General features: G+C 39.3%; 1 protein-coding gene across 3 annotated transcripts in view; it reads left to right on the top strand.

Moving 5' to 3' along the window:
• Positions 1 to 23,365, top strand: part of CAPRIN1 (cell cycle associated protein 1) — a 42,700-nt gene extending 19,335 nt beyond the window's left edge. Inside the window, exons 7-19 of one of the 3 annotated variants that reach the window (XM_043969839.1) lie at positions 852 to 989; positions 4,320 to 4,372; positions 4,449 to 4,535; positions 7,358 to 7,510; positions 7,960 to 8,068; positions 10,120 to 10,187; positions 11,267 to 11,377; positions 11,597 to 11,746; positions 11,887 to 12,037; positions 15,017 to 15,211; positions 17,282 to 17,382; positions 17,854 to 17,917; positions 22,137 to 23,365. In XM_043969839.1, the coding sequence (XP_043825774.1) occupies positions 852 to 989; positions 4,320 to 4,372; positions 4,449 to 4,535; positions 7,358 to 7,510; positions 7,960 to 8,068; positions 10,120 to 10,187; positions 11,267 to 11,377; positions 11,597 to 11,746; positions 11,887 to 12,037; positions 15,017 to 15,211; positions 17,282 to 17,382; positions 17,854 to 17,917; positions 22,137 to 22,201 (1,445 nt within the window). In that variant the 3' untranslated portion in view covers positions 22,202 to 23,365. The remainder of the gene's footprint in view (positions 1 to 851; positions 990 to 4,319; positions 4,373 to 4,448; positions 4,536 to 7,357; positions 7,511 to 7,959; positions 8,069 to 10,119; positions 10,188 to 11,266; positions 11,378 to 11,596; positions 11,747 to 11,886; positions 12,038 to 15,016; positions 15,212 to 17,281; positions 17,383 to 17,853; positions 17,918 to 22,136) is intronic. The other 2 variants (XM_043969840.1, XM_043969841.1) reach the window with 2 other exon arrangements.
• The last annotated feature ends 3,022 nt before the right edge of the window (positions 23,366 to 26,387 follow it).

The raw sequence follows: 26,387 nt of genomic DNA, 5'->3' as shown, positions 1-26,387 counted from the left end.
TCACCCATTTACCTCAGTTTTCTCATCCGTAATATGTAGATACTAATATTTGTAACATCTCCCTAATGGACTTACTATATTAAAAGATAAAACAAAATAATGATACAGGGAACTTTGTAACACAACACAACTTTGAGCTATATTAATCAATTCATTCTGGAACATAGTTATAAAGTAATGAGTGGTTCGCTAGGGCATTCACTATAATTTTGTATTACTTTTGAGGTTGATTCTTGTATGTTTCAATCTAATAAAAACTTACCTGATCTTAAAACAAGATTGTGATAAGTACTGTAACATCTGACAATTGTGTTTTGAGAGGATACAGCTAGAAGGTGAATGTAGCTTAATGCTATTTAATTTTTGGTATAGGAATGCATATACTGGACCATTTTACTAATGGTTGACTAATAAGATGCCCACCATAGTATTTCACTTGCCATTTATCTTTCACAAATAATTGAATTGTCCTCAGAAGTAAAAGTCGAATGCCAGTTAAATTTGAGTTAAAGTAAGAAGCAAAAAAGGGAAGAAAAAAGGCAAGGTTTGGACTTAGGTAAGACTCGGGGCAGGGTATTGCCTTTAACTTGGCTAGCTTTATAAAAATTTTGGGCAAGGCAGTTCTGAGCCTCAGTTTCTCTCTAACATTGAGAATAATATCTGTGGTAGCTCCCTCAGCTGGCTACTGTGACTATCAAATAAAAATGTATCTAAAATATTTTGTAAACTTGAAAGTACCAGGTGGATGTTAACTGTTAATATTAAGATAGTCTTTAGCAGAATGTCAGGAGGACTTTTTGAAGGGAAAGAATTTTATTGAGATTTATTCTTGCCCCTCGTGTCTCTCTTAGACAAAGTCCTCAAGGAGCTGGTGGAACGCATTTTTCAGACCAGTTACTTTGATAGCACCCACAACCACCAGAATGGCTTGTGTGAGGAAGAAGAGGCAGCTGCTCTTCCGACTGGGGAAGACCAGGCAGCAGAAGCTGGTAAGTACACAGGAGTCATTTTATTTTCATTACAGTTGAGAAGCTTGTTTCAATTTGTCTCCATGCTGGCTGTTTCGGTCCACGTACTTTGTTATGCATTTGTGTGATCCCCTTTGTTTTTAAAAGGGGGCCTTCTAAGTACTTATATAATATAAATTTACTACCTTTTAAGTTAGATAAAACCATTATTAAGGGATTACTATGAGGGTAGCTAGGTGGTGCAATGGATAGAGTACTGGCTTGGAGTCAGGAGGACTTGAGTTCAGATTCAGCCAACACTACTAGCTGTGTGACCCTAGGCAAGTCACTTAACCCTGATTGCCTCACCAAAAAAAAAATTAATAAGGGATTACTATGGGGGCAGATCTTGCTGAGTTTTGGGATACAGATATAAGCAAGGAATAAGACCATCCCTGCTCCATTCTAATGGACAAAGATAGCACCTGCATAGAGCTATGGGGGTGGGGGGTTGGGGCGTTCACCAGAGTGGGACCTCAAGGCTGCTTGAGTCTCAGCAGTCGCTCCAGGAGGTTATTGTTTTAATTATATTAATATTTACTTTTTTTACTCCTTTTCCTTTATTTTAATTCTTGTATTCCAAGCTCCAGGAGTTTATTTTTGTTCTTTTTCTCTTAGTTTAACCCCTTCCCTTTCCTAGTTTAGAAAAGAAATGAGGTATCTAAACTAATCTCTGCCATCTTTATACTTTGTTCTATTTCAGTGAGATAAATGCCCCTTTCCAAGAAGTGTTTTTATTCCACCACCTTTCTAACTCTTTGCTCCTTTTAGTATTCTCTGGACTTCGTTCTCGGGAATATTGATTTTTTGATGAAGACTGCAGGGTTCAATAAGAAGCATTCCATAACCCTACTTTGGGGGTCGATCTATTTTTTTGTCTCTTTGGATCTAAACTTTAGGTCATCCTAAAGTTTGTAGCGTTCAGTTTTGGTTTTTCTTTTTTGGGAGACTCTTGCTTGTGCTTACTCCCTCTTGTGTCATCTAAGAAAACCCTTGTAGTAATGATGCATTGTTGAGATAAATTCCCACATTTGCCATGTCCCAAAAATACAACGTGTTCTGCAGTCTCAGTCCATTGCTTCTCTAGCATTAGTGGGGTATCTGTACCCCAGGACTGTGCTTCTGGAAATGTGGTTGGATTTTGCCTTGATCTGAGTTTGTAAGTCTTTCAGAGTTGTTTGTTTTTATAATGTTGAAGTATAAATTGTTCTGATCTGTTCATTCTTCATCAGTTTATGACTCTTCTATAAAATGACTTTTTTTCATCTCATTTTTTATAGCCTAGTAGTACTCCATATCATTCTTATCATAATTGGCTCAGCCATTCCACACTTGATGGGCAGTTTTCCATTTCTTTGTCAAGAAGAGTCCCTAGAAATATTTTTTTGACCTATAAATCCTTTTCCTCTTTCTTTGATCTTTTTGAGGTTATAGATCTAGTAGTGGCATAACTTTTGGATGTAGTTCCAAATCACTTTCTAGAACGGGTATACAAGTTCACAACACTACCAACAGTTCATTAAAGTGTGACAGGCTTTCCAACATCTGACATTTTTCTTTTTTTGTCAAATTGGCCAATCTGATTGTTAGAGGTACAGTTTTAGAATTACTTCATTTTGCATTTCTCTAATTTTTAGTGATTTGAAGAATTTTTTTACACACGGACTCTTGATATAGATTAGTTTGCTTACCTGTCCATATCCTTAAGACTTGTGTTAGAGAAGTTTAATAAGTTTAATCATTCCTCATATCTCTTAGAAGTGAGATCCTTATCAAAGAAGCTTATTGCAAAGATTTATACATAAATTTAAGATTTTGCACGATAAAACCATGTAGCTAAAATTAGAAGGAAAGCAATTTCAACCCTTATACCTCTATATGTTCTCAACAAAAGATGATCCATCCTCACCTTGAAGACCTACATAGTAATAAAGAATAATTAATTTCACTTTTGGATTGTTAAAATTAACAGGAAGCTTTTCCTTATAGTGCCTCAAAATTTGTTCTTCAACTTGTACCCACTGTTCTTGGTCTGCCTTCCTGGGTCAGACAGAATAAAGACTTAATCATTTGTCTTTGGCTGCCCTTCAAGTATTTGAAGACAACTAACACGTTGTGTGTCCTTCCTCTCCCCCCCCCCCCCCCCCCAATCTTCTCCGGGCATTTCCTTCGCTCCCTTTCTCCTTTTCTTCGGATCACTTGATGGCTGGTCTCTTAAACCTGCTAAAGATTTATGTCCTTTGTGGAGAGTCATGCCAGGGTTGAAGTCTATTGAATGTGGAATGTAATGGGACTGCTTATAGTGTTCCATGTTCTGGACATAACTGCAGCCTCCAAGCACTTTTAGGGCCAGGGGTAGCTGGATCTTCTGTCTTATTGAGCTTTCAGTTTACTCACACAGTGGTGTAGCCGTGTCCCCTTCTTATCTCAACTTGTCCCTGTTCTCTGTTTATGAAATTGGTTTGTTTTTTTTTAGCATAAACATTTAGGACTGGAAGTGTGGGACAGTGGTATTGGTTGTAATAATTATAATAAAGTCAGGATACTGTCATGATGGTGGATGAAAGGTAGTATGTGAGGTAGGGTGTAGTATAAAAGAGGATTGGCTTTGAAGTCACAAGACACAAGCTCAGATCTCTCTTGTTTCTGCTAGTTAGTTACCGTAAGCTGTCAGATCTGGGGAGTTATTTCCCTTCTCTAGTTCTTAATTTTCTGAGCCCTGTCTTTAAAATGAGGGGCCTAGGCCCAGATGACCTCTTAAAATTCAAAGTCTGTTATTATCAGCAGCTAGGTAGCACAGTGGATAAAGCTCCGGCCCTGGATTCAGGAGATCATGAGTTCAAATACGACCGCAGACACCTGACACTTACTAGATGTGTGACCTTGGGCGAATCACTTAACCCTCATTGCCCTGCAAAAAGAAAAAAGAAAAACAAATCTATTATTATCCTTGTATAATAACCTCCATGAAATTAGCTCTATGCTTTTTCAGTAGTCTTCCCTGTGTCTAATAGCTATACTTTTCTCCCGTACAATGCTATTCCCAATTTCTTCTGCCCAATTCTGAATTTATCATTGTCTTCATGGTATTAATTGCCCCTCTACTCTTGTTTAATTGAAAATAGTATTTTTATATTCTTTAAAGAAGATAATGATGAAAACTTACATTTAAAAGAACCTTAATTTTGGAAAATAAGCCTAATCTATTCGATTTTCTAGTTACTTTTTGTAACTGAATTTATTATGTGGTGTTTTTAACCTGAATTAAAATATTTTCTTAAATCTTACTTTGTTCTTGTTTTTTTCTTCTAGAAGTTGAGCCGGCAGAAGAATATGCTGAACAAAATGAAGTTGAGTCAACAGAGGTATGGTTTTTATTTGAATGTTGTTTGCGACTTTTCTTCTTTAAAAAAATGCTCAACGTGCCTTTTTTTTCCCCAGTATGTAAATAGACAGTTTATGGCAGAGACTCAGTTCAGCAACAGTGAAAAGGAACAGGTAGATGAATGGACAGTTGAAACAGTTGAGGTAAGAAAATGTCTGTGTTGGAAATTGATTTGTAAGTTTGATGGTTGTTTAATCCTCATTGATGGATATTTAATTTTGCCCAGTAATTGAGTTATCCCCAAACCTGGGCTTGTAAAAAGTATACTTAAAAGAAAAGGAAGGGGCAACCAGATGTTCCAGGGAAGGTGTGAATTTGATCTCATGGGGAAGATGAGTACCTCTGACTTTTTTAGTATTATTTTAATGATGTTATAGAGGATTGGCAACAAAGAAATTGACACAATTAAGATTCTATTTTAATAAATGCCAATAAGAAGAGAGTTGTGGGTAATAAAATGATTTCCATGTACCTGTGGTTCATCCGTGGTAGCAGTTAAAAAAACAAATTTTTGTTTCCAGCACAAGCTTCTTTCTAGGTCAGTCCTTGTGTGCAGAATCAAAAGGACTACAATACATACCAGAATCACTAAGCTTAGGAAGAGGTAGAGCGTGGGTGGGATACCGTTGCTCTTTGGGCTTAAAGCATTTTTAAAACTTGCTAATTTACGAGGAGAGAGAGGTAGGCCAACTCTCGGGCTCCAGATCATTCAGGTTGGGAAAACAGGATTTCTCCTAAAATACTTGTTATTATAAATTACTATAGTACATTATTCTGGGGGTATTAATGGAATTTATCATAGTGGATTCTTTTGGCCTGTATCATGAATAAAGGTGTTCTTTATTTTTGGTGTTGAATGATTGTCATGTTTGGTTCTCTCCCTTTTCCCCCTCCCCCCATCCTCCCTATCATTGTGTTCTAGAGTAGGTTAGTGAGGATGGAAGCCAAATAGCTGGAGGTTAAAGAAATTTGGAAATGTAGGTATGAGACTTTCTGGCATTGCTAGGAAGCAAAAAAAAAAAAAAAAGCTTCAGTCTGTGGTGACTTTTCAGAAATCCCTGAAATGACTTCAGTAACAGCTTCTGCTCTCAAAGGCTTTGATGACTGTGTTCTCCATCTTTATAAGGACCCTCTTAGACAGAGATCAGGCCTCTCTTTATTGTCACAGAGCTTTCTTCCTTGGACCTTTGATATCATCAGCCTGGATCCTTTCTTTCCAAGTGGACAGAATGAAACTCGTCCGTGCTTGGAAGTTTTTTTGTTTGTTTGGTGAGGCAGTTGGGATTAAGTGACTTGCCCAGAGTCACACAGCCAGTAAGTGTTAAGTGTCTGAGGCTAGATTTGAACTCATGTCCTCCTGACTACAGGGCCGGTGCTTTATCCACTGCACCATCTACCTGCCCCCTTGCTAGGAAGTTTTGATGTGACATGGATGCCTAGGGATGCAGGCTCTCTGATCCCAACATGGGTAGGATAGCTCTCCTCTTCTGGTCGTGCATCTCTCTGATTTCCCTTGGATTAACTGCTTAATATTTGGTTGGATCCATCACTAGAAAGAATGTAAGCTCTTTGAAGGCAGAGACAACTTTATAAGCATATGTGGTAAACCACAGAGAGCCCAGCACTGGGAGGCTCTTAATAAGTGTTTATTGATTGAGAAAGTAAAGTATAGTAGTAAAGAAATCACTGTTATAGGAGTTCTGATGTTGTAGCTTCATTGATTGCAATAGGATTTTGAAGAACTTGTTACAGAACTCTTCATCATTTTTCATGTTTGCACTTTGCCATGTTAGGAGAGTAGTTGTAATATAAAAAGTCCAATCATAATATAAGGTATTTACATATGATAGTGGTCTAGATTCTGTACTTTTTTGGGAGAAGTTTTGTCAATCCTCATGACCAACTATGGGTATTTGTTAATATTTTACTTAAAGGAAAGGATAGATAAACGAGTAAATAATTTAATCAAAGTAATTTAAATAATCACAATCAGACTTAGCAAAGGAAGTTAGAGTCTAAAATAAAGCTGAATAATAATTGTATACTTTTTTTTTTTTTGCAATGAGGGTTAAGTGACTTGCCCAGGGTCATACAGCTAGTAAGTGTCAAGTGTCTGAGGTCAGATTTGAACACAGGTCCTCCTGAATCCAGAATTGTATACTTTTTTCCAGTACTCTAAATTATTCTGCCATGTGATACATGGAATATAGTAGCAATGAATGCCTTGTTTAGGTGTGTACAGGCATGTGAGTTACATAGCCCTCTGCTATTAAATAAAACAAAAAAGTTTGTGCTCATGAAAGGTATTTGCTGTGGTGTTGGAGAGAGTCTCAGGAGTTACACCTGATGTCCTCTATCAAAAACTCAGGGGGTGAAATGTCTGTCTTCCGCATTTGGATATGTAGTTGCATGACAAATCCACAGACAGCTTAGTATGTTTCTTGGACAGACATTGGCTGAGCAGTGAACCCAGTCCAGAAGTGAATAGAGGTCTAGGCTGGATCAACATGGAGAAATTGTGCTTCTGTGTGAAGGGTCACCCAAAGACAGTGGCAGTCCCCAGGCATCAATTAATCAACAGTGTCACATTGTGCAAACAAGGGAATGTAAGAGAGGTTGGAGTGATCCTTGACCAGAAAGAGCCAGAAGGGTTGTGGTAGGAGATCAAGGTCCTCATTCTGTCCGGTGGTTTACAGGAAGGCTTTTGTGCCACTGTGTGAACTCCCTGTGCAGTGTTAGGGGAGGACATAGAAGGCAGTTCCACCAGGTCAACCTCAGGAAGAGGAGAAGATGTAAATGGCTTTGGACCTCACTGCAACTGATGGAACCATTAAAATAACACTTGAATAGTATCCACATTAAAGCCTAGTGATTCATGGCACTAAATTGTTAAATAATTTCTGGCTGCTTTATGGTTAGCAGTATAATGATCTTATTACCCCCTGCCCTCCCCTTTTCCTCAAAGGTGGTAAACTCCCTTCAGCAGCAGCCGCAGGCCGCTTCCCCCTCTGTGCCAGAAGCCCACTCTTTGGCTCCAGTGGCTCAGGACCCTCTTGTGAGAAGACAACGAGTGCAGGACCTCATGGCACAAATGCAGGGGCCATACAATTTCATCCAGGTGGGTGCATAGACACAACTTGTTTTAAATTAGGGTAATTACTTGTTGAATTAAGATTTCAGACTCTAGAAATTCCCTCAAATTCCTTTCTCATTTCTCAACATCCCTACCTCCCATTCCTCAAAATATGATTTCTGGATCCTGCCTCATCATGTTTGCCATCTTCTGGATGCAGAGTACAATGGAACCATCAGTTCTTTTGTTCTGGACATGATTTTTGGGTCTGGAGCTGTGATTTTATCGGTCAAAAAACTGGCATGGAAACTGCATTGACTTATGCAAGTCTGCACCCACAGTGTTGTAGGGGCCTGGGAGTTGCCTTAGGCCTTGAGGGGGTCACCCAGTCATAATCTCAACCCCCGTTGCCCCCAATCTTTGATCTGTGAGGCCCTGTGGCTTCTGATGGTCATCAACTGTCACTCTTACCATTTGGGTTTATCTTGCTGCAGGATTCCATGCTGGACTTTGAAAGTCAGACACTTGATCCCGCGATTGTGTCTGCACAGCCTATGAATCCGTCCCAGAGCATGGACATGCCTCAGCTTGTCTGCCCTCCAGGTGAGGAGTGATGGATGGCAAGATGCTTTGGGAGGAAGGAATTGGGATGATAATAGCACACACTGTCATGGGTTGCTGTTAGAATCAAATAAAGTAATATTTGTAAGTCTCTTTGAAAACTTTACATTGTTAAAGAAATGCTACCCATTGATAACATCATTATATTGTCATTTTTATTATTATTATTAGTTACCTGAGAAACCTAGAGGCTATGTGAATTAGGGAAGTGTCAGAGTTGCTATTTGAACCACTCAAGCAAGGCCTCCTGATTTCAAGCCTAGCACCTTCTCCATTTGGGTGAGGCATCAGGGTGGGGGTGGAGGGTACATCAGAGCATAAACATTTTTTCTAAAGCAATAGTTCTCAGATTTGTTGGTCTCAAGACCCCTTTACACTCTTAATTATGGAGGGCTTACAGAAATACTTTTTTGTGTTTGGTCTATTGCTATCTACTGTTTGTTAGAAATAAAAACTTAGTATGTCTTATTATTATGAATGTAAACTTGACTTCATGGATCCCTTGAAAAGGGTCTGAGGTCTCTTCTTTCTCTTCCCTCCCCCCCCCCCCCCAATACTGAGAACTGTTGCTCTAAAACATAAACAATCTGGAAACATTTGAATCTCAAACAACACAGAAGGAAAATGTGAAGGAGAAACAAAGAACCAGCAGCGTTAGTTTTAATTCTGCAGCAACATGAATGTTAGCTGCTAAGTGAAGTGAATCCCTCTTTAGGCTTCTTTTGGATACCCTGATATCCTTAGAATTATTGGAGTGGGGAGAAGTCGTTAGAAGCTTGTGGGCCTACATATATGATATATTTGAAGCAGCTGCGTTAAATTACAGAATTTAATTTTGTACACTTTGATGTTTGTTTACTAAAGGATTGAGAGCTTTAGAAGCAGTCTAACTGCTTAATAAAAAGCCCCGGCACATTGGGCCATTAGAAACTCTAAAGGAGATAAAAACCCATGTAAAGTGTTAATATTCTGTAGTTCTTTTATCCATCTACCCCAGATTTAGAAGATTTTGGATTGAATCTGTTAGAAAATATCTAATGCAGTGTTTTCATCCTTAGAGTTCTTTTGGAAAAAGCATTTCTGTGTGACTTTCTCATCAAGTTTGTTACAAATAACTTGCAGCAGCAGTGATGTATCCCCAGTGTTTCTTTGGAGCTACTCAAAGGACCATGGGTCTACAGCTAGAAGGGACCTGCTAGATCATCTCTCCCAGCTCGCTCATTTTTTCAAAGCAGGAAACAGACCCAGAAGCATGACCAGTTAAATTCATGATGGGGGCAAGTGACATGGCCAGAATTTGAACTGTGGCTCTTCCTACTCTTATCACACTGTCTCCCTTCAGAGCCAAAGAGAGAGCACTCCACAAAAGCGTGTCTGATGTGTATCAGCAGGCATTTTTGCTTCTATAAGAGGGAATAAAGATCTTTTGCATTGATTGACTAATTATGTATATAATATATACATTTGGTAAAGTTAGTGTTTATATGTATTAATGCATTTGAAGCAGGATTGCTTTCAGGCTGTTTTAATTTTCATTTCTGCTTTGTGAGGGAAATAACAGTAGACTCCTAGGTCTTTAGTTCAAAAAAACCAAAACAAAACCATAAACCTAAATTATTTCTAATTTTTACAGAAGTATATATGTTGGGTTTGTTTTTGGTTTTTGCGGGGGGCAGTGTCTCTTAAGTTAATTTTTTGGTGTCAGTATTTGTATTTTCTTTCACTATAATAATAAATTGTGTGTGTGTGTGTGTGTGTGTGTGTGTATATGTATGTATGTGTATATATATGCCTCCAATCCATTAATATTTTATTGTTTAATTGAATTACCAAAATTTAGTGTTCTCCCAATAAGATCATTTGAAATTTGTTTCAAATGACCTTATTTGGTCTTAGCCGTGCTTTTTCCATTATACTGCTACTATAATCGTTATAAAAAGGGATTAGCCTTATATAAAATAGTTGAAATGTAGCTGTTTGGAATTGCTTAGAAATGACAATGTATCAACTATCAGTTCTTTGTCATATTGCAGTTCACACTGAATCTAGACTTGCTCAGCCTAATCAAGTTCCTGTACAGCCAGAAGCTACGCAGGTGAGGGTAATTGTCTATTTTGATCTTTTTCCCCCATTTTATATGATCTTAGAGTCAGAGATTTAGAGCTGGCCAGGACCTTAGAGGCCCTCTTACCTAGTCTAGCCCCCCTCGTTTTACAGGTTAGAAGACTCAGGCTCGCACGGAGGTGGTCTTGTAGAGTCATTTTCCATTGGAGTGATTGAGAACACCTGCCCTTTGGTTAGCGTTTGCTCCTGGGCTTGGAGACCTAATAACCTTTTGTTTCAAATGAATGTTAATTTGTATTTTTAGAAAACCTTTACTCCTGCAGTATCTGTCATGACTTCTCTGGTGGCTCTAATTCAGGGATAGAAGAAAAAAAATCTTCATTCAAAGACAAGGACAAAATTTTACCAAGTGAATTTCACAGGGACCAATTTCTTAATTTTAAGCTTTGTATGACAAAATAAATTATATTAACTTTAAAGAAATAATTGTGACTCTGGAGCACAAATTTACCCAAACTTGCGTTGATCAAACTAAAGAACTTTTTACACACACACACACACACACACACACACACACACACACCCTCCCCCCCCCCCCCTTTTTTTTTTTGCAGGTCTAAGGGTTAAGTGACTTGCCCAGGGTCACACAGCTAGTAAGTGTCAAGTGTCTGAGGTCAGATTTGAACTCAGGTCCTCCTGAATCTCGGGCTAGTGCTTTATCTTAAACACTGTGCCACCTAGCTGCCCCTATATATAGATTTTTATTCTCTAGTCTTCAAGTCTATCTTTAGATTAATTGTAAGATTTTTGCTTAGCGCAGGTGCAGTGTTATTCTGGTCAGTTCTTTGTTTCTTTTTGAATAAAGAAAGCATAGCCCTAGATTGAAAGCCCTTGAAGAACTCCCACACCCCAGGGAGGCTTCAGCTAGGGCAGAGGGGCAGGGCCCCTGATGATCCTCAGGCCCCTTTTGGGTGGCTTGTGCTCATTTGCCAAAAAAGATTTTTCTGCTCCTTGATCAGGAGATGGCTCTTGAGGTTGTCTCAGTGGAGGGCATGTGGTTTTTTTCCTACTCCTTTTGGCAAATCTAAGTGGCTTCCAATGAAATTGCTCTTGTAGGTACCTTTGGTTTCTTCAACTAGTGAGGGATACACAACATCCCAGCCCATGTACCAGCCTTCTCATGCTGGAGATCAGCGACCTCAGAAGGAATCCATTGACCAGATTCAGGTAGGCTTGATGGCTGCCGAATGACTGTCTACATGAAAATTATTAGACAGGACATTCCTGCTTAAGATAGAAAAACCGCACCTGAGCAGATTGGTTGTTTTGTTCTGGATTAATCTCACTGTATAAAAGGGACATATAAAGATGGTAACGCATTGTCAGGCACGACTAGTCACTTGACCACAGGACTCTGCTGACATGTATTTTGTTCCCCCTTTTTAGGCCGCAATATCACTGACTGCAGACCAGGCCCCGGCATCCTCACCCCTTCCTGCTGCCTCTCAGCCCCAGGTATTCCCAGCTGCATCAAGCAAACCTTTACACAGCAGTGGCATCAATGTCAATGCAGCTCCATTCCAGTCCATGCAAACGGTAGGCAAGGGAGTACTTGAGATTTTGTGACTTTTCCAGCATATCTTGTTTTACATTTGATTTTAAAATGAGGTTTGGGATTTGGGAAATTGGCTGTCTGTCCTATGGTGAATTAGTGACTTTTTCTTATCTTCTTAAAGGTATTCAATATGAATGCCCCTGTTCCTCCTGTTAATGAGCCAGAAACGTTAAAGCAACAGAATCAGTACCAGGCTAGTTACAACCAGAGCTTTTCCAATCAGCCTCACCAAGTAGAGCAAACAGAACTTCAGCAAGAGCAGCTTCAGGCCGGTAGGTAAACATCGTATTTCAACTAAATAACTCGTTTCCTAGGTAGTTTCTTGGCAACATCAAGTTTATTGACAGACAGAATGAAGTACCGATGGTTCATATAGGGGTCTTTTGCCTAGGTACTGGTGGACTAGCTACAGAATCAGTTATCATTTGCTTATGAGACATTGAGTAGCTACTTTATATCTGAAAATATTGAGAATTAGAAGGTCAGGTAGTAAAATCTATAGTCTTTCCTTATTTACATGAAATCATATCCTGGAAAGGCTATAGTTATGAAAATCATGGGAAACATGGTAATAATTTACTTGACTCTGGCCTTCGATGTATCTACCCAAATCTATTTAGAGCTACATCAGTTTACTTAACCCTAGCTCTTAAACTTGGCCATACTAAAGCAGTGATCCAAATGATTTATGGAGCAGAGGTCTGGGGTAGTGATCTATAAATGTGAACTGTCTAGAATAGTGTCTAAAGCAATTCTCAATTTACTCCCCAGCCACTCTAATCCAGGCAGAGGTTTGCCTCCACTCACTTAGAGCCTCTGTTCATATGGCAGTAATCAAATTCCTAGAGAAACTGGAAGCTTTCTGTGAGACTAGTCTTTCAAAATTGGGCTATGTCCATCTACAGAATTTTAAGGATTGTGCCATGAATTTCACAACTCAATTCTATCCCTGTGGATTCACAAGTCTTTTCTTAGGCAGGCACTAATCTGCTTTGGCTGGATCATCACATAAAACATGTTGTCCAACACAGACTGGCTATTTTGGATACAAAATTTTGTACCTGGTATCACATTATGTTGAAGGATCACATTATATTATTTGGTCATAACCATGGTTCTAAACTCAGTCTTTTTATGGTGATCTATTTCCAGAGGATGACTGCTGGCCACGATCAGCCTTGTCAGTACAGTATCGTACTCAGGGCGTTAATGGAAAGAGCACAGGGCACAGAGCAACATTCTGTTGCTAACTGTTCGTTGTCTCTAGGCCAGTCAGTTTACCTCTTGTGTGTACTTGAACCCCAGTATGTAATATAAGGGGATCATCCCTCAAGTCCTTTCTCACTGTGACATTCTCTGAATCTTGAGTCTGCTTTGGTTGGATTGTCCTATTTGTAGAATTTCTGAAATAGTCCTACTAAATAAAAGGGCCTGATAGAGTCATGAATGTAACCCTCACCTGTTTATTTTGCACTGGTGCCTTCAGAGTTCAGAGTCATTTTAGACTTTGAGTGAAAATTAAAATGATAGTAACCTATTTATTGGTTTTATTCATATTATGAATTCAGCTCTAAAATGGTGTCTGTTTAAAAGTTCTGACTAATGTTTTGAACTCAATTTTATTTTTTTTAAATTGCTTTTCCCCCCCTTGACTCTCTTGAGTCTTACAACAGCAGGAGTCTGGCCAAAAGCATTAAAATTCTGTCCTGAAGTTGCAATGACAATCAGAATCTTTATACCTTTACATAAATGTGTGATCTTTTTTATAATCCCAGTCTGGTAAATTTTTCAAGTGGTTGACTACAGAGGCCATCAGAAATGTAATTTTGAGCTGTGGTTATAATGTAGAAAAGGTCATGTGGAGTTTATTGGGTGTTTGTTTACCACATTGAAGTTTATCAAAGAAAGGAAATCAAGATGAAGTGAATAGCAGCAAAGAGGTGTAAATTCATTCCTATATAGTTTATAATGCACCTGCTAAAAAAGGGCATTGGAAAATGAATCCCTGCCTGTGGCATTAGCTTTTTATCATTGTAGAGTAGGCCATTAGTGACTTAACAGCATTTAACATAGGGCTGGAAAGCACTTGTGGCCATTCAGGAATGTTTTTAGGCAGATTCTATAATTACAGAGACTTTCTGGTAACTTTGGGCTTAGAAAGTTGAATAGATTATGTGATTGATGGGAGTGAGTTATTTTAAATGCTGAGGTTCTCCTTAGTACCTGACTAGAGAAAAAGTGTAGAAATGGGTATTTTGGGAAAAAATGAAATGATGTTCCACTAGGTGTAGCCTTGTGTCTGTCCTGCTAGATATAAAAAAACATTTTCTGGTAACTTGATGTAAGTAACAAGTGATTATGCATTCTCATTTGATGTCAATAGAATTAGTCTAGAACTGAGCTTCTTGAGGTCTGAGAACCCCCAATATGTCTGTAAATAGATTTTGAACTTGTATGGGGGGGGGATCAAATATTTATTTCAATGTCATTGTTTCCTTTGCAGTTGTGTATTTTATGCATTTAAACTTTTTTTTTTTTTTTTGAGAAAAATTGCCCAGGCATTACCAGGCTGCCAAAGAGGGGGTCTATGACCAAAAAAAAAAAAGTTAAGAATTCTTGCTCTAGAACAAGGTTAATAATAATAGTTATTTGCATTTTATATTGTGTTTAATAGACCTACTCAGGTCCTGGTTTGATCATATTACCTAGTTTATTGTGGCACACTCTGAAAGATTGTCAAACTGTATATACCAAGCCTGATGTTGAGACCATGTCATGAGGAAGAGTTCAAGGAACTTGGGATAGTTTAGTTTAGAGATTTTAAATAATGGTTGCTATATTCAAAGTCATTAGTGAGTAGATTTATTTCTGTCACTGCAGAGGGATATATCTAGTCAGGGAATGGAATTTGTCTTTGTATTTTGACTTGTTCTGAGGAAAAAATTTTGACACGACAATGTTGTGGTAGTGTGGGCTCATCCCAATGGAAGTCTTAAAATGTGGGGTAAATGATCTTCAGTAAAGGAAGCCATTAACATGTGAATCTCTACTTGGTTGGATGTATTGGACCCAGATTCTTTCCAACTCTTAATATTATCTAATGTTTACGGCTTACGTAATGATATGCGAAATATTTTGTAGTAATTCCAACTAAATTTTTTTTGTATTTAACCTTACCCTTATTGTGTGTAGATAAATAAATGGATTTACTATATCATCATAAATGGACTTTTGTGTGTGTTGTGTTTCAGTGGTTGGTACCTACCATGGTTCCCAGGACCAGTCGCACCAGGTGGCAGGTAACCACCAGCAACCTCCACAGCAGAACACTGGATTTCCACGTAGCAGTCAGCCCTATTACAACAGCCGAGGAGTGTCACGTGGAGGGTCTCGTGGCACTAGAGGCTTAATGAATGGATATAGGGGTCCTGCCAATGGATTTAGAGGTAAAGAATAAGTTCCTGTGAACATTTGTTATTTCCTAGACTTCCCTTTAATAGGTTTTTGCGTTAGATTCTTAAAACTACTTGAATATTTTCTTTTTAAACTTTTTCACCTTAGGTATAAATTGTGTTTCCAAGAGATTTCATTGGTTTTAGAAGGTAGTTCATTCAATCAAATAAATAAGGATTTATGAAATACCTACTCAGCACTGTGGTAGTCACTAGGATACACAGATCTGTATCTTGATGCACCATTCTGATTTTGTCATTTATTTTTCAGTGGCACTTTATTACTAATAATTGAAGTAAAAATCTCAGTACCTAACAGCAGCATCATTTCTTCACTTGGCTATTGTAGTGTAAGGGGCTAAAATTCTAGCTATGATGTCTAAAATCTAATGAGTGAGTGGTCACCTTAAATTAGAAAACGCATAGCACCAATCTTTGGGCATTAAATATTTGTTACAGATATTAGGGGTTAGTAAAGAGAAACATGTGGATCAAGTATGAAATTTGCTTGCTCTTCCTATCCTGCCTGTCTCTTGCTCTCCTACCAAAGTCTCCAGTCAAAAGGGCCTGCTTGCTCCTCCCCCTCTCCCAGAACCTCTTGTGAAACAGGAAACAGGGCCACAGGGCCATGCATACACACACATGATAATTGGCTGGTAACTTTGATTGACAGGACCCATGAGCAAACATCACTTCCTGACGCCAAACTGACCTTCGAAACCCCAGAAAAGGTCACTTCCAGACGCTAAAGTGCCATGGTTTCTTTTCAGGCCAGAGCTCACTATATCCTTCCCAGCAGGGGGTGTCATTCCAATTCTCACAGCAGTAACCTCCTGGTTGGTCTGCTCACCTCCAGTCTTTCACCTGTCCTTTCTCTGGTTCACAGATGCCAAAGTGATAATGCACTTGCCTGGAATGTTGCTTTCTGGTAGCTATCACATTAAACACAAACTCTACTCTTCATATTTAAAGCCCATCACAATCTGCCTGCAGCCTGCATTTTCCAGTCTCTTTAAACATGATATTCCTGTCCCTGTCCCCGTGTCTCGTTTGTCCCATTGGGCTAAAATGTGCTCCTCTTCACCTCTGCCTTTTAGAATCCTGTTTCCATTTAAATCTTACCTCAGACTCCTCTATAAGGCCTTACCTTGTCCTCCCCACTAAAATTACTTTTGTGTATGTGATCTTGACATAAGCTGCTTGAGAACAAGGGTTGTTTGATGTTTGTTTTATCTCTACCATCTCTCCCAGTGTCTGTGCATAGACCTTGAATAAATATATGATTGTTTGGCATTCTAAACCTTTGAAGTTTTGGCACCACATTACTAACCTATGCAGTTTTATCTCAGACAACTTTCCCCTCTCATAAATACCATCAGGTTCCTACTTTCATAATTTGTTCATGCCATGTCTTATACCTGAACTGCCCTTCTTTTGCTAATTCTTTAGCTAACCCTAATTCTCTCCTTCAGTTTTGTCTTTTAAAATTGATCAGCAAACATTTATTTATTAAGCACTTACTTACTATGTGCCAGCCAACTATGCTAAGTGCTAATTCTCTATTTCATGGCTCACCTTAAGTGCAGTCCTTTTTTTTTAAAGATCCCTCCTCTGACCTTGACTAATACCCTCTGTCTCCTCTAAATAATTTTGCACTATAGCAGTTGCACCATTACTTTGTAGCATTATGTATTTGTCCTGTCTTCCTCGATAGTAAATTCTAGAAGAGCAGTGATCTGTTCTTATTATCATTCTGCCTTCTTCCAGTGATTATTATGATGTTAGCATGTAGTAATAATGAGTGAATGATTGCTATTTGGAAGATATATGAAAACTAAATAATTCAAAATAACAGTAAATTTACTGACATACACACTTAAAAATAGAAGGTCAGAAATATTAGGAAATTGAAAAATAGTTTTCTGCTAAAAAAGATGATTCTCTTATTAATAATCCTTACCTATGCTGCCTCCCTCATACTCTGTCTCCATTCCTTATTTTCTGATGTCTTTGGCCAAATAATTAATTTTGTGTATATAAATATTTTTCTTTTATCTTTATAAGGAGGCTATGATGGCTACCGCCCTTCATTTTCTAACACTCCAAATAGTGGTTACACGCAATCCCAGTTCAGTGCTCCACGAGATTACTCCAATTACCAGCGGGTAAGTAAACATATTTTACTATGCTAAAAACTAATTTAGTTATTACTAATTATATTAATGACAGGATAAATAATTACATAGGGACAGGTACAGTGCTAAGGGTTTAACACATAGTATTTTTGTATAACAATACACCACCACTTGTTGAAGTTAGGTTTGAAGAAACAATTTCTGAATCTATTTAGTGTACTTGGTCTCTTCAGTGAATTTCTAAAAGATCATAAGTAGGAAGCAGCCTTAAAGATATGTTTGAATATAAGCTTTTTCTCTTAAGACTCTTGTAAAAAGACCATTTTCAACTGACTTTTTTTTAAGTGGACTGAATTTAATGGGGTTGTGGAGAATATAAGGAAAATATGTGTTTGAGTTAGTTTTAGAAAAGTGACTTGTGTTTATGTTTGGTACTGGCTGACATTTTGCCTGTGTTACATCAGTAGGTATCTCATTTTCATGGTTCTTTTTGTCGTTTAGGATGGATATCAACAAAACTTCAAGAGAGGATCTGGGCAGAGTGGACCACGGGGAGCCCCTAGAGGTAATGTAGAAGACTGGACATGGAACAGTTTTCTCCAGAGTGTCTTGTCTGTTCCTCATCTACAGTTAAATTTGTTTTCAGAATAAAATTCATTCTCACCAGAGGTGGTAGGATTATGTTATTTTTAAAAGGTCGTGGAGTTTATTACTTTGAATTAGAAGTAACTTTGAAGATTTAAACCACCCTGATCATTTTGAAGATAAGGAAACTGATGCCCCGAAAGTCCCATAGTGCCATAGATTTCAGTCCCATAGATGGAATGGAGGCCATTATAGGGAAATAACAAGATTATTTGTATGTTCATTTATCAGGCCAGTTTAGCATTACGTAATATCTAAAGTGTTTTCACACAAATGTTTTCATTTGGTCCATTTCTTTTAAAATGTGAAGTATGGAACATAGGAATAGTGTTCTACTTTTACTGAAGAGTAAAATGAGGCTTTAGAGTAAGCCAGATAACTTTGATTTCTTTTTTAAATTTTTCTTGGTGAGGCAATTGGGGTTAAGTGACTTGCCCAGGGTCACACAGCTAGTACTTGTTAAGTGTCTGAGGCCAGATTTGAACTCAGGTCCTCCTGAATCCAGGGCCGATGCTCTATCCACTGCGCCACCTAGCTGCCCCTAACTGATTTCTAGTAGAAGTTGTGACATTTTATAAAAAAATGGTGGGCCACAGAAATGTGTTGTAGCAGGTGAGGGTTTGCTTTATTTTTAAAATGATTTTGACATGCAGACTTTTTAGCAGCAGACCTATTAGTAACTACAGGCTGACTTTGGAAGGAGAAGCAGTGGCTGGATTTGGGGAGGCTTTTTAAGGCCTGATTCCAGAAAAGGAAAGAAAAAAACCAACTAGAATGTTCCCCGAATGGTATGTGCTACCTGGGGAAGTAGTGAATTCCCCCTCTTTAAGGACCATTTTCTTTATCAGATGGGCCCTTGATAACTTAAAAGTCAGATTCTCTGACAAGCTACACATGTAGGATACTGGGTCAGGGCTCCTAAGATAGTGGGATCCTAAAGATAGGTTGAAGAAACTGGTGTTGTTTGGCCTACAAGAAAGACCCCAAGGGTAATCTCTTTGAGGGTAAGGACTCTTCCCTTTTCTGGTATTCCCAGCACTTAGCACAGTATAATATAGCATATAGTAGGCACCTAATATATATTGATTGATTCTTTCCAAGTATTTGGAAAGGAGGTATCTCTTATTCATAATAATTTAATTTGGTCTACTTGGATAAAAACTAAAACATCGTATTGGATCTGCGTTGGTGAGTACATATCACTCTGGTCTTCATCCCCATCTGACCCAGATTTCCTTGCTGCATACATAACAGCACTGTAAGAACGAAAATGTTGAAAAGTGAGGACTGTCTAAAACTGGAACAATCCAGAAGAGTGCGTGCCCTTCCTGGAGAACCAGTGGTGTCCAGATGTAGGCCGGGAGGACTCCATGTGAGGGCTTTGGGAATATGCCCATTGGTGAGCCTGGCTTCCATCTTGGAAATTCTAGGACTTGATGATCCACATCTTGAACATTCTTCCCTTCGATCCATTTTATTTACTCATGATCCATTTTCAGTAGAACCTGTTGACAAGTAATTTTTGTTAGTTTTTAAAAGTGTGTGTGTAATAAGGGATTTAAAAAACTTTTATAGAAGCATTTTTACATACATTTCCAGTGATTAATGTCCTACATGATCACTTTGAATCCCTGTTGAGCTACCTTCTTTTACCGAGGTACATTGCCAGCTCTTTAGAGCCTTTGGAAAATAGATTGAGCCCTTAACTTACTAAGCTGTTGCCAAAAGTTCTTTGTAACTTGATGGCTTGGAATTTGGGGACATATTTTCTCATTGGAAACCATCTTTTACTTGTGATTAGGTGTTGCTAGATTAGCCTTAAAGCTGTAATGTCACTAAAGCTTTGAGTATGTGCAGTCAAAAGTAATGTTATTAGAATATTTTAATAAAAAGAGAAAAAATCAAATATGCCCCTCTCATTGAGACATCTAACTCAAGAGCCACTTCCATTAAGCCTTCCCTTTCCTCTCTCCCCAAATGACCTTCCTTAAGACCCCACAGGCTTTTGTTTTACCCTGTCTACTCTGGATAGGTTGTAATACTTTGCTTGTAGTATTGTATACCCTAAATGTTTGTCTTAAGTAACACAGTGGCAAGGGACTATGTGTCATCTAAACTTATGTTTCTCCTAGTCCCTAGCAATACGTTTCTGTACAGAGTGGGATTTTAATCATTTTGGTATTTTTAGGGTATATGGAGGCTCTTGTTCTTCAAGACTCCCTTTTCCCTCCCCTAGAAAGGGAGGAGTCTATCTCCAAAGGGTTAGGAATAACTATGCTTAAACAACTCAAAATTGAGTTCCTTTTTAAAAAAAAAACTACCCTAAATGATTCTCAGACTTTTTATAAAACTAATCTGCAAATAAAAGGGTGGTTCTATTTAGAAATACATAATTTCATATAAAAGTGTTATTTAATTAACTTGATGGGAAAAATTTAAAAAGTTTTTTGTGATATATAGAGAATTTTAGTTCTTTTTTAAAAACCCAGGAGACTTTGTTCTTCGGATAGTGGATTATCTGTCTTGCTTCTTGTTCTGTTGATTTTGAAGACCTCAAATGCCTTTCTTAATATTGGGGAAGGGAGTCATCTGTTCACTAAGATGAAGCAGTGTGGTACAGTGGTAAGCGCTGGTTCCAGGGTCAGAGGATCTGGTTCAAATCCTACCTGTTATACTGGCTATTTGTATGACATTGGGTGAGCCATTAAATAATTCTCTTTCCTCAATTTCTTCATCTGTAAGTACAAAGGTTGGTCTGATGCTCCCTGAGATTCCTTTCTCTTGGTGGGGAGATGGAATGATGGATGATGGTAGTCATCTTCATCTGATAAGTACCTACTGTTTATAATTTATTGGTTTGAAAAATATTAAGAGCAAAACAAGGATAACAGTGTTTCTTACCACCTCCCTGTGGAGGATAGGAAATTCAAGATCCCCTGGGAATTAAATGTAACACAGATATTGAGAAGCACACTGAGGTTATATAATGGCTAGAGAGCTACTCTTGTAACCAGGAGGACCTGGTAGGGAATCCTGGGTCCTGTCACCCGCTAGTTACTTGGTGGTTGTGGGCTGTTCATGTCCCAGAGCCTCTGTTTTCTTAGCTTTAAAATGAAAGGCATGTGTCAGCATGTATCAGCAGTATTATGACCTTAAAAGGCCTACAAAGCACTTGGCAAACCTTAGCAAGTCTTGTATAAATGTCCGTCTTGACTATTACATGATAAACTGAGGATTTGAACTTAGGGCTTCTGCTTTAAAGGCCTGACCTCTCTGACAGACCGTTCTTACAGAGAGTATACCAACGAGTGGGCGATGAGAGGGCTCCAGAGGGGAGAGGGCTAGGTCCCAGACCCCTTTCCAGCTTGGTGGTAGGTGTTCCAGTGGCCCTGGAAGGCTTCAGAGAACAGAACTGGTTGCATTTGGTCTTCTCAGGGATTGGTAAAATGCTGACAGATAGATAGGGTTAGGGTGGGATTGGTCTGGAGAGCTCCAGAGTGAGTGAGAAAGAGCCTGGAGGTAGAAAAGAAGGTGAATCATAGTCCAGTTTGACTGAGGTGTGCCAGGTATGTGAGGTATAATAATAGAGTCATCGGAGAAAATGTTCACTCCTATTAGCAAACGCCTTTTGGAAAGAAGAGGTTAGTTGAGAATTACTGGGGTAGCATGCCACAGGGTATCTATACTTGCCAAAACGGATTATTTTCTTTTTCCCCTGCCTTGGGGTGTTTAATAACTAGGCCGTTATACCAGGTAACTTAGGTTTTTGCAGCCTTGTTGCAAAGCAGCACAATCCTAATTAAAGTGTATGTTGTGAATTTTCTTCTTAAGAGGTGCCATCCCTGGGTGTTTATATTTAGAAAGTATTTATTTGCTTCTTTTTAATGTTTTAATTTTTGGTGGAACGAACTCAGTAATGATCAGTTGAGCTGAAGAGCTTTGAGAAAACAGGTATGGGGAAATCTAGAAGAGGTATCTTCAATATGTGGAGAAGGGCTGGAGGAATGGGCTTCTAGCCTGAGGCCTGCCCGTTAATGCCTGCATGTCTGTCTTTTGGGATTTTATCTTGAAGAAGAAATTGACGTTCAATTATGAGAGAGAGAGACTCAGAAGCCTATTTATTTCCTTTTGTTTTACAGGTCGTGGAGGGCCCCCAAGACCCAACCGAGGGATGCCGCCAATGAACACTCAGCAAGTGAATTAGACTGGTTCACAGGATTCTGTTTCAGACGCCAAAAACACACTGGCCAGTGTCCCATAACATGTTACCAGAAGAGTTATTATCTATTTGTTCTCCCTTTCAGGAAACTCATTGGTAAAGGGACTGTTTTCACCCCATAAAGACAGGACTAGAGTTGTCAGCTTTATGTTACCTGGATATGGAAGGAAACGATCTTTACTCTGCATGTTCTGTCATAAGCGTCATCTTGAGCCTTGTACACGATACTCAGATTCCTCACCCTTGCTTAGGAGCAAAGCAAAACACACACACTTTGGGGGTGATCAGATCTTCAGGGTTTTTTGATTGAAATGGCTTGGAAAAAAGCAAGATTGACTCATTTTTGACATTGGATAAAATCGGCAAATCAGCCCTAGAGTTGATGTTTTGATGGTAATTGACAAAAACTAAAATATTTCCTGTGAAAGGAAGATGGAAAGAGTGGAGTGTGGTTTGGCAGAGCGACTGCATTTCACAGCTTTTTCTGGTTTAAATTGGAGCAGTGAACGTTTAGATGCATACTAAAAGATGCATGGGTCCCTAATTACACGAGTAAGGCTGGCTACCAGCTTTGACACAGCACTATTCATCACCAGGCCAAACTACTGTGGTTAAAAATATATACATATAAATTGCTTTGTAACAGCTGATATTGTACAAGACAAAGCCAAAATGCAAAATTAGGCTTTGATTGGCACTTTAAAAAAAATCTGCAACAAATATGGGATATAATCTGGATGGCCGCTTCTGTATTTAATGTGAAGTATTTAGATACCTTTTGGAACACATTTAACAGTTTCTTTGATAGCAATGACTTTTGTAAGGATTGGTACTATATATTTATCATTCCTTATGACATGCACATTGTCTGTCACTAATACTTGACCTTGCTGTATTGTCATCTAAGTAATTGGTACAGGTACTGATGGAAATCATAACACTTTTGGTCACATGTCTCTTTCCGCAGCCTGATGGTTTTTAAAAGAAAAAGATATCAAATGCCTGCCTCTGCCTCCCTTTTAATTGCTATCTTTTGAAAAGCACCAGTATGCGTTTGGATCGATTTCCCCTTTTAAGGGAAATGACAGCTAGCAGTTTCAGTTCTAATGGTATAATTAAAACAAATAAAACGTGTTTATAAAAATTGTATCCTGGAACACTGGTGTTGAGCAGCTAACATACATGGTTGAAATCATACAGGTATTCACTGTCTTTTTGGAATTTCAGTTGTCTTCTAGCTCACTGTGAGGTTTCCCCCACAGCTTTTGCTTTTTTGTACTTGCATTTACCACTTTTCTCTTGAATAAGTCACATGAATGGAGTTCAGTTCTTGCCTTTTTAAGGCATTGGTCTTACCCACAATAGTGAGCTCTTCCGTTACACAAGGAATGCTTCAGGCTTACTGGAGGTGTCCAGTTCAGTAGTGACTTACTAGCCTTTCTCCTGCCGTCTTGGTGTGGATCTCGTGTGTGCAGTTGGAGTGCTAGCTGTGCTTCGACGTGCCTATGGACTTCTCTGCTGCTTGCCGCTGCATCCCACTCTGGCTTCATGTGGAATTAATCCCATGTTTTAAGTAAAGGCTGCTAAGTTAATGATACTTGTAGTCCAGAAACTGGATTTTATTTTCAGCCTTCAGCTCAGTAATTTGACAAGTAGATATTCAGTTACTTTAATTTTTGAAACCATTCTTAAAACACTCATTGTTAGAAAACTGGATTTTTGCTGACCTTGTATTCTACTAAAATGATAGGCTATTGAAGGACTCTGAGAACATTCCACATTCAGAAGTTTTGTAAAGGGGCTGGGGTTGGGGGGGGGTGTCTTCAATGTTTATTTTAAAATAAAATAAGTTCCTGTCTTTTCTCATTTTTGGTTGTGGTACATCTTATTGGAAGGGTCATCCATTTACTTTCATAAGCAAGAAAGACTTCTTGGCCAGTTTTCTCCCCTAATTAAATCATATCTGGCAAGGATGTACCACAACCATGTATTATATAAGTGCTAATAAATATGAGTGGATTTTACTAGGTAATCCATAAATAACATGATACATAATGTCATTCCTGTGGAAAACAATTTGCTGCCTGTGTAGAAGGTGCCTTCACAGTGGTGGGTTTTGAGTAAGATTCTGAGCATTTAAAGTGATGAAATGCTGCTTTCTCTTCTTTCCTCCCCCCCCCCCCCCCAATCTGGAGCCTGAGTTTGATCAGTTAGAAGGGAATGGGCTTGTGTGAAGGTACTAGGATTCTGATATACAAGAGATACATATGCACATATGTGCACATGCCTACACTCATGCAGCTTTTCTGTTTAGGTTGGAGGAAGAGAAGATGGGGCACCTTTTATACTTTAAAGTACAGCCTTTTTCCTTCATGTACCAATTCACAACATTAAGAGTAAAGAGTTTTGGGGCAGCTAGGTGGCACAGTGGATAGAGCACCAGCCCTGGAGTCAGGAGTACATGAGTTCAAATCCAGCCTCAGACACTTGACAAGCTGTGTGACCCTGGGCAAGTCACTTAACCCCAACTGCCTCACTACAAAAAAAAAGTAAAGAGTTTTAAGCCTCATCCCATTAATCAAGGGGGTAAATTTACAACGATGCTATTTTTGTGAAGCATGTTTGTTCTATGTAGATGCCTCATTGTGGTATGGTGGTGCCCCCTTCTTGAAGGCTATACAAATTATGAGATCAAGTATGGTTTGCATATTCATAATTGAAAAGTTTGTCCAGTTTTAGTGCCAATTGATTTCAAATTGTACATATTGTGGTCACATTGTCCTGACAAATCTGCCTAATTTTTTACTCAAGTTAGTATGCATACTTAGGTCTGCCAGCTTCAGTTATAAGCCATTCCTTGACAGCAATGGACAAAACAATTTAGGCAGCTTAATTTTTACAGTCTGTCACGAGTCTTAATTTTCTAATGAATCAGGAATTGGTATATTCAGTAGATATGCAGCATCAATTCCTAATTGGGTCATTTGATTTATTGATCTTAATTGCAGAATATAGTGGATTTGCTTTGGTCAGGACTGGGTTTTTTCCTGGTTTCCTGACATTTCTTCAAAGAACATGTAGACTCTTTCCAACTATTGTAACTTTTTGTTAAATGCCCTCAAAACACTTTAGTGATCATTAGCTTCTGAAGCTTGTTTATGTCCCCACTGCATACTATAGTGTTGCTAAGAGACTTGCACTTGCCGGGCAACAAGAGTATTTTGAAGTTGAGTCTCTCTGGAGTTCATTAACACAAGTCCTTACCTGAAAACCTGCTGAGAAAATGCAGGAAGCTAGGCATGGGGGACCTCTCTCTGATGGGCCTCCTTTGTAAATAAGCCTCTCAGGAAAGAACAGATCAGATCCATGTTCCCCAGTAACTTGAGACTTCCAAAAAAGGTAGAGGGATGTTCTAAATGCAAATGTTTATTAAAAGCACCTCCCCTCCCCCAGCCCAGAGTTACTATTTCAAGCCGAGGTGCTCTAGCCCTTCTGTAATCGATCAGAATGGACGGAGGGTGTTAAAGGGACCTGGCCGTTGGGTCCCCCCTCATCCGGTTGACTAATTCTGGTCTCTAGATAGTCTAGTACCAGAATGTGGACTGGGGGGAGGAGCGAAGCCCCCTGCGGGGTATCGTTTGGCACTTGGACAGTTTCCCTGATTGACCGCCTCGGACTTCTATTCCCACTCCTCCCGGTTAAATGTCATTCATTCCCTGGGGCAGTTACTAGAACAATGTCTCTGCCGGACCTTGGGGAAAACGACCACGTCCTAACTCTTTTTAAAGAGTCTTTGGCGGGGTAAGTCCCTCCACAGAAGGGACAAAGGGCAGGGCCTCCCTCCTCCTCTCCCGGGGTTCGGTGGGTTCGGTGGCACAGCCTTCAGGCCTGCGGTGGCCTGGCCTAGGCCGGGCTCCTCGGGTCCGCTAGGCAATGGACACGCGGAGCTCCGGGGACCCGGTAACCGAGGGAGTCACGTGGAAAAGGCAGAGTGCCCCATCGGCCGCCGTCCTGCCTGGGGGCCCTGGACCTCTATTGGGTGAGGTCCCAGCGGCGCCCCACCCCTTCCCCCTCCCCCTCCCTGTCTTCGCGTTACCCACCCCTGTCTGATTGCAATAATGCTGGGAAGGGAGGGTGGGAATCCGGGCGGCCTCCTGAGAATGCAAGCCTC

This window comes from Dromiciops gliroides, chromosome 6, assembly GCF_019393635.1.
Source record: "Dromiciops gliroides isolate mDroGli1 chromosome 6, mDroGli1.pri, whole genome shotgun sequence".
Classification (NCBI taxonomy): Eukaryota; Metazoa; Chordata; class Mammalia; order Microbiotheria; family Microbiotheriidae; genus Dromiciops; species Dromiciops gliroides.
This window is presented reverse-complemented; position numbering and strand designations above follow the sequence as displayed.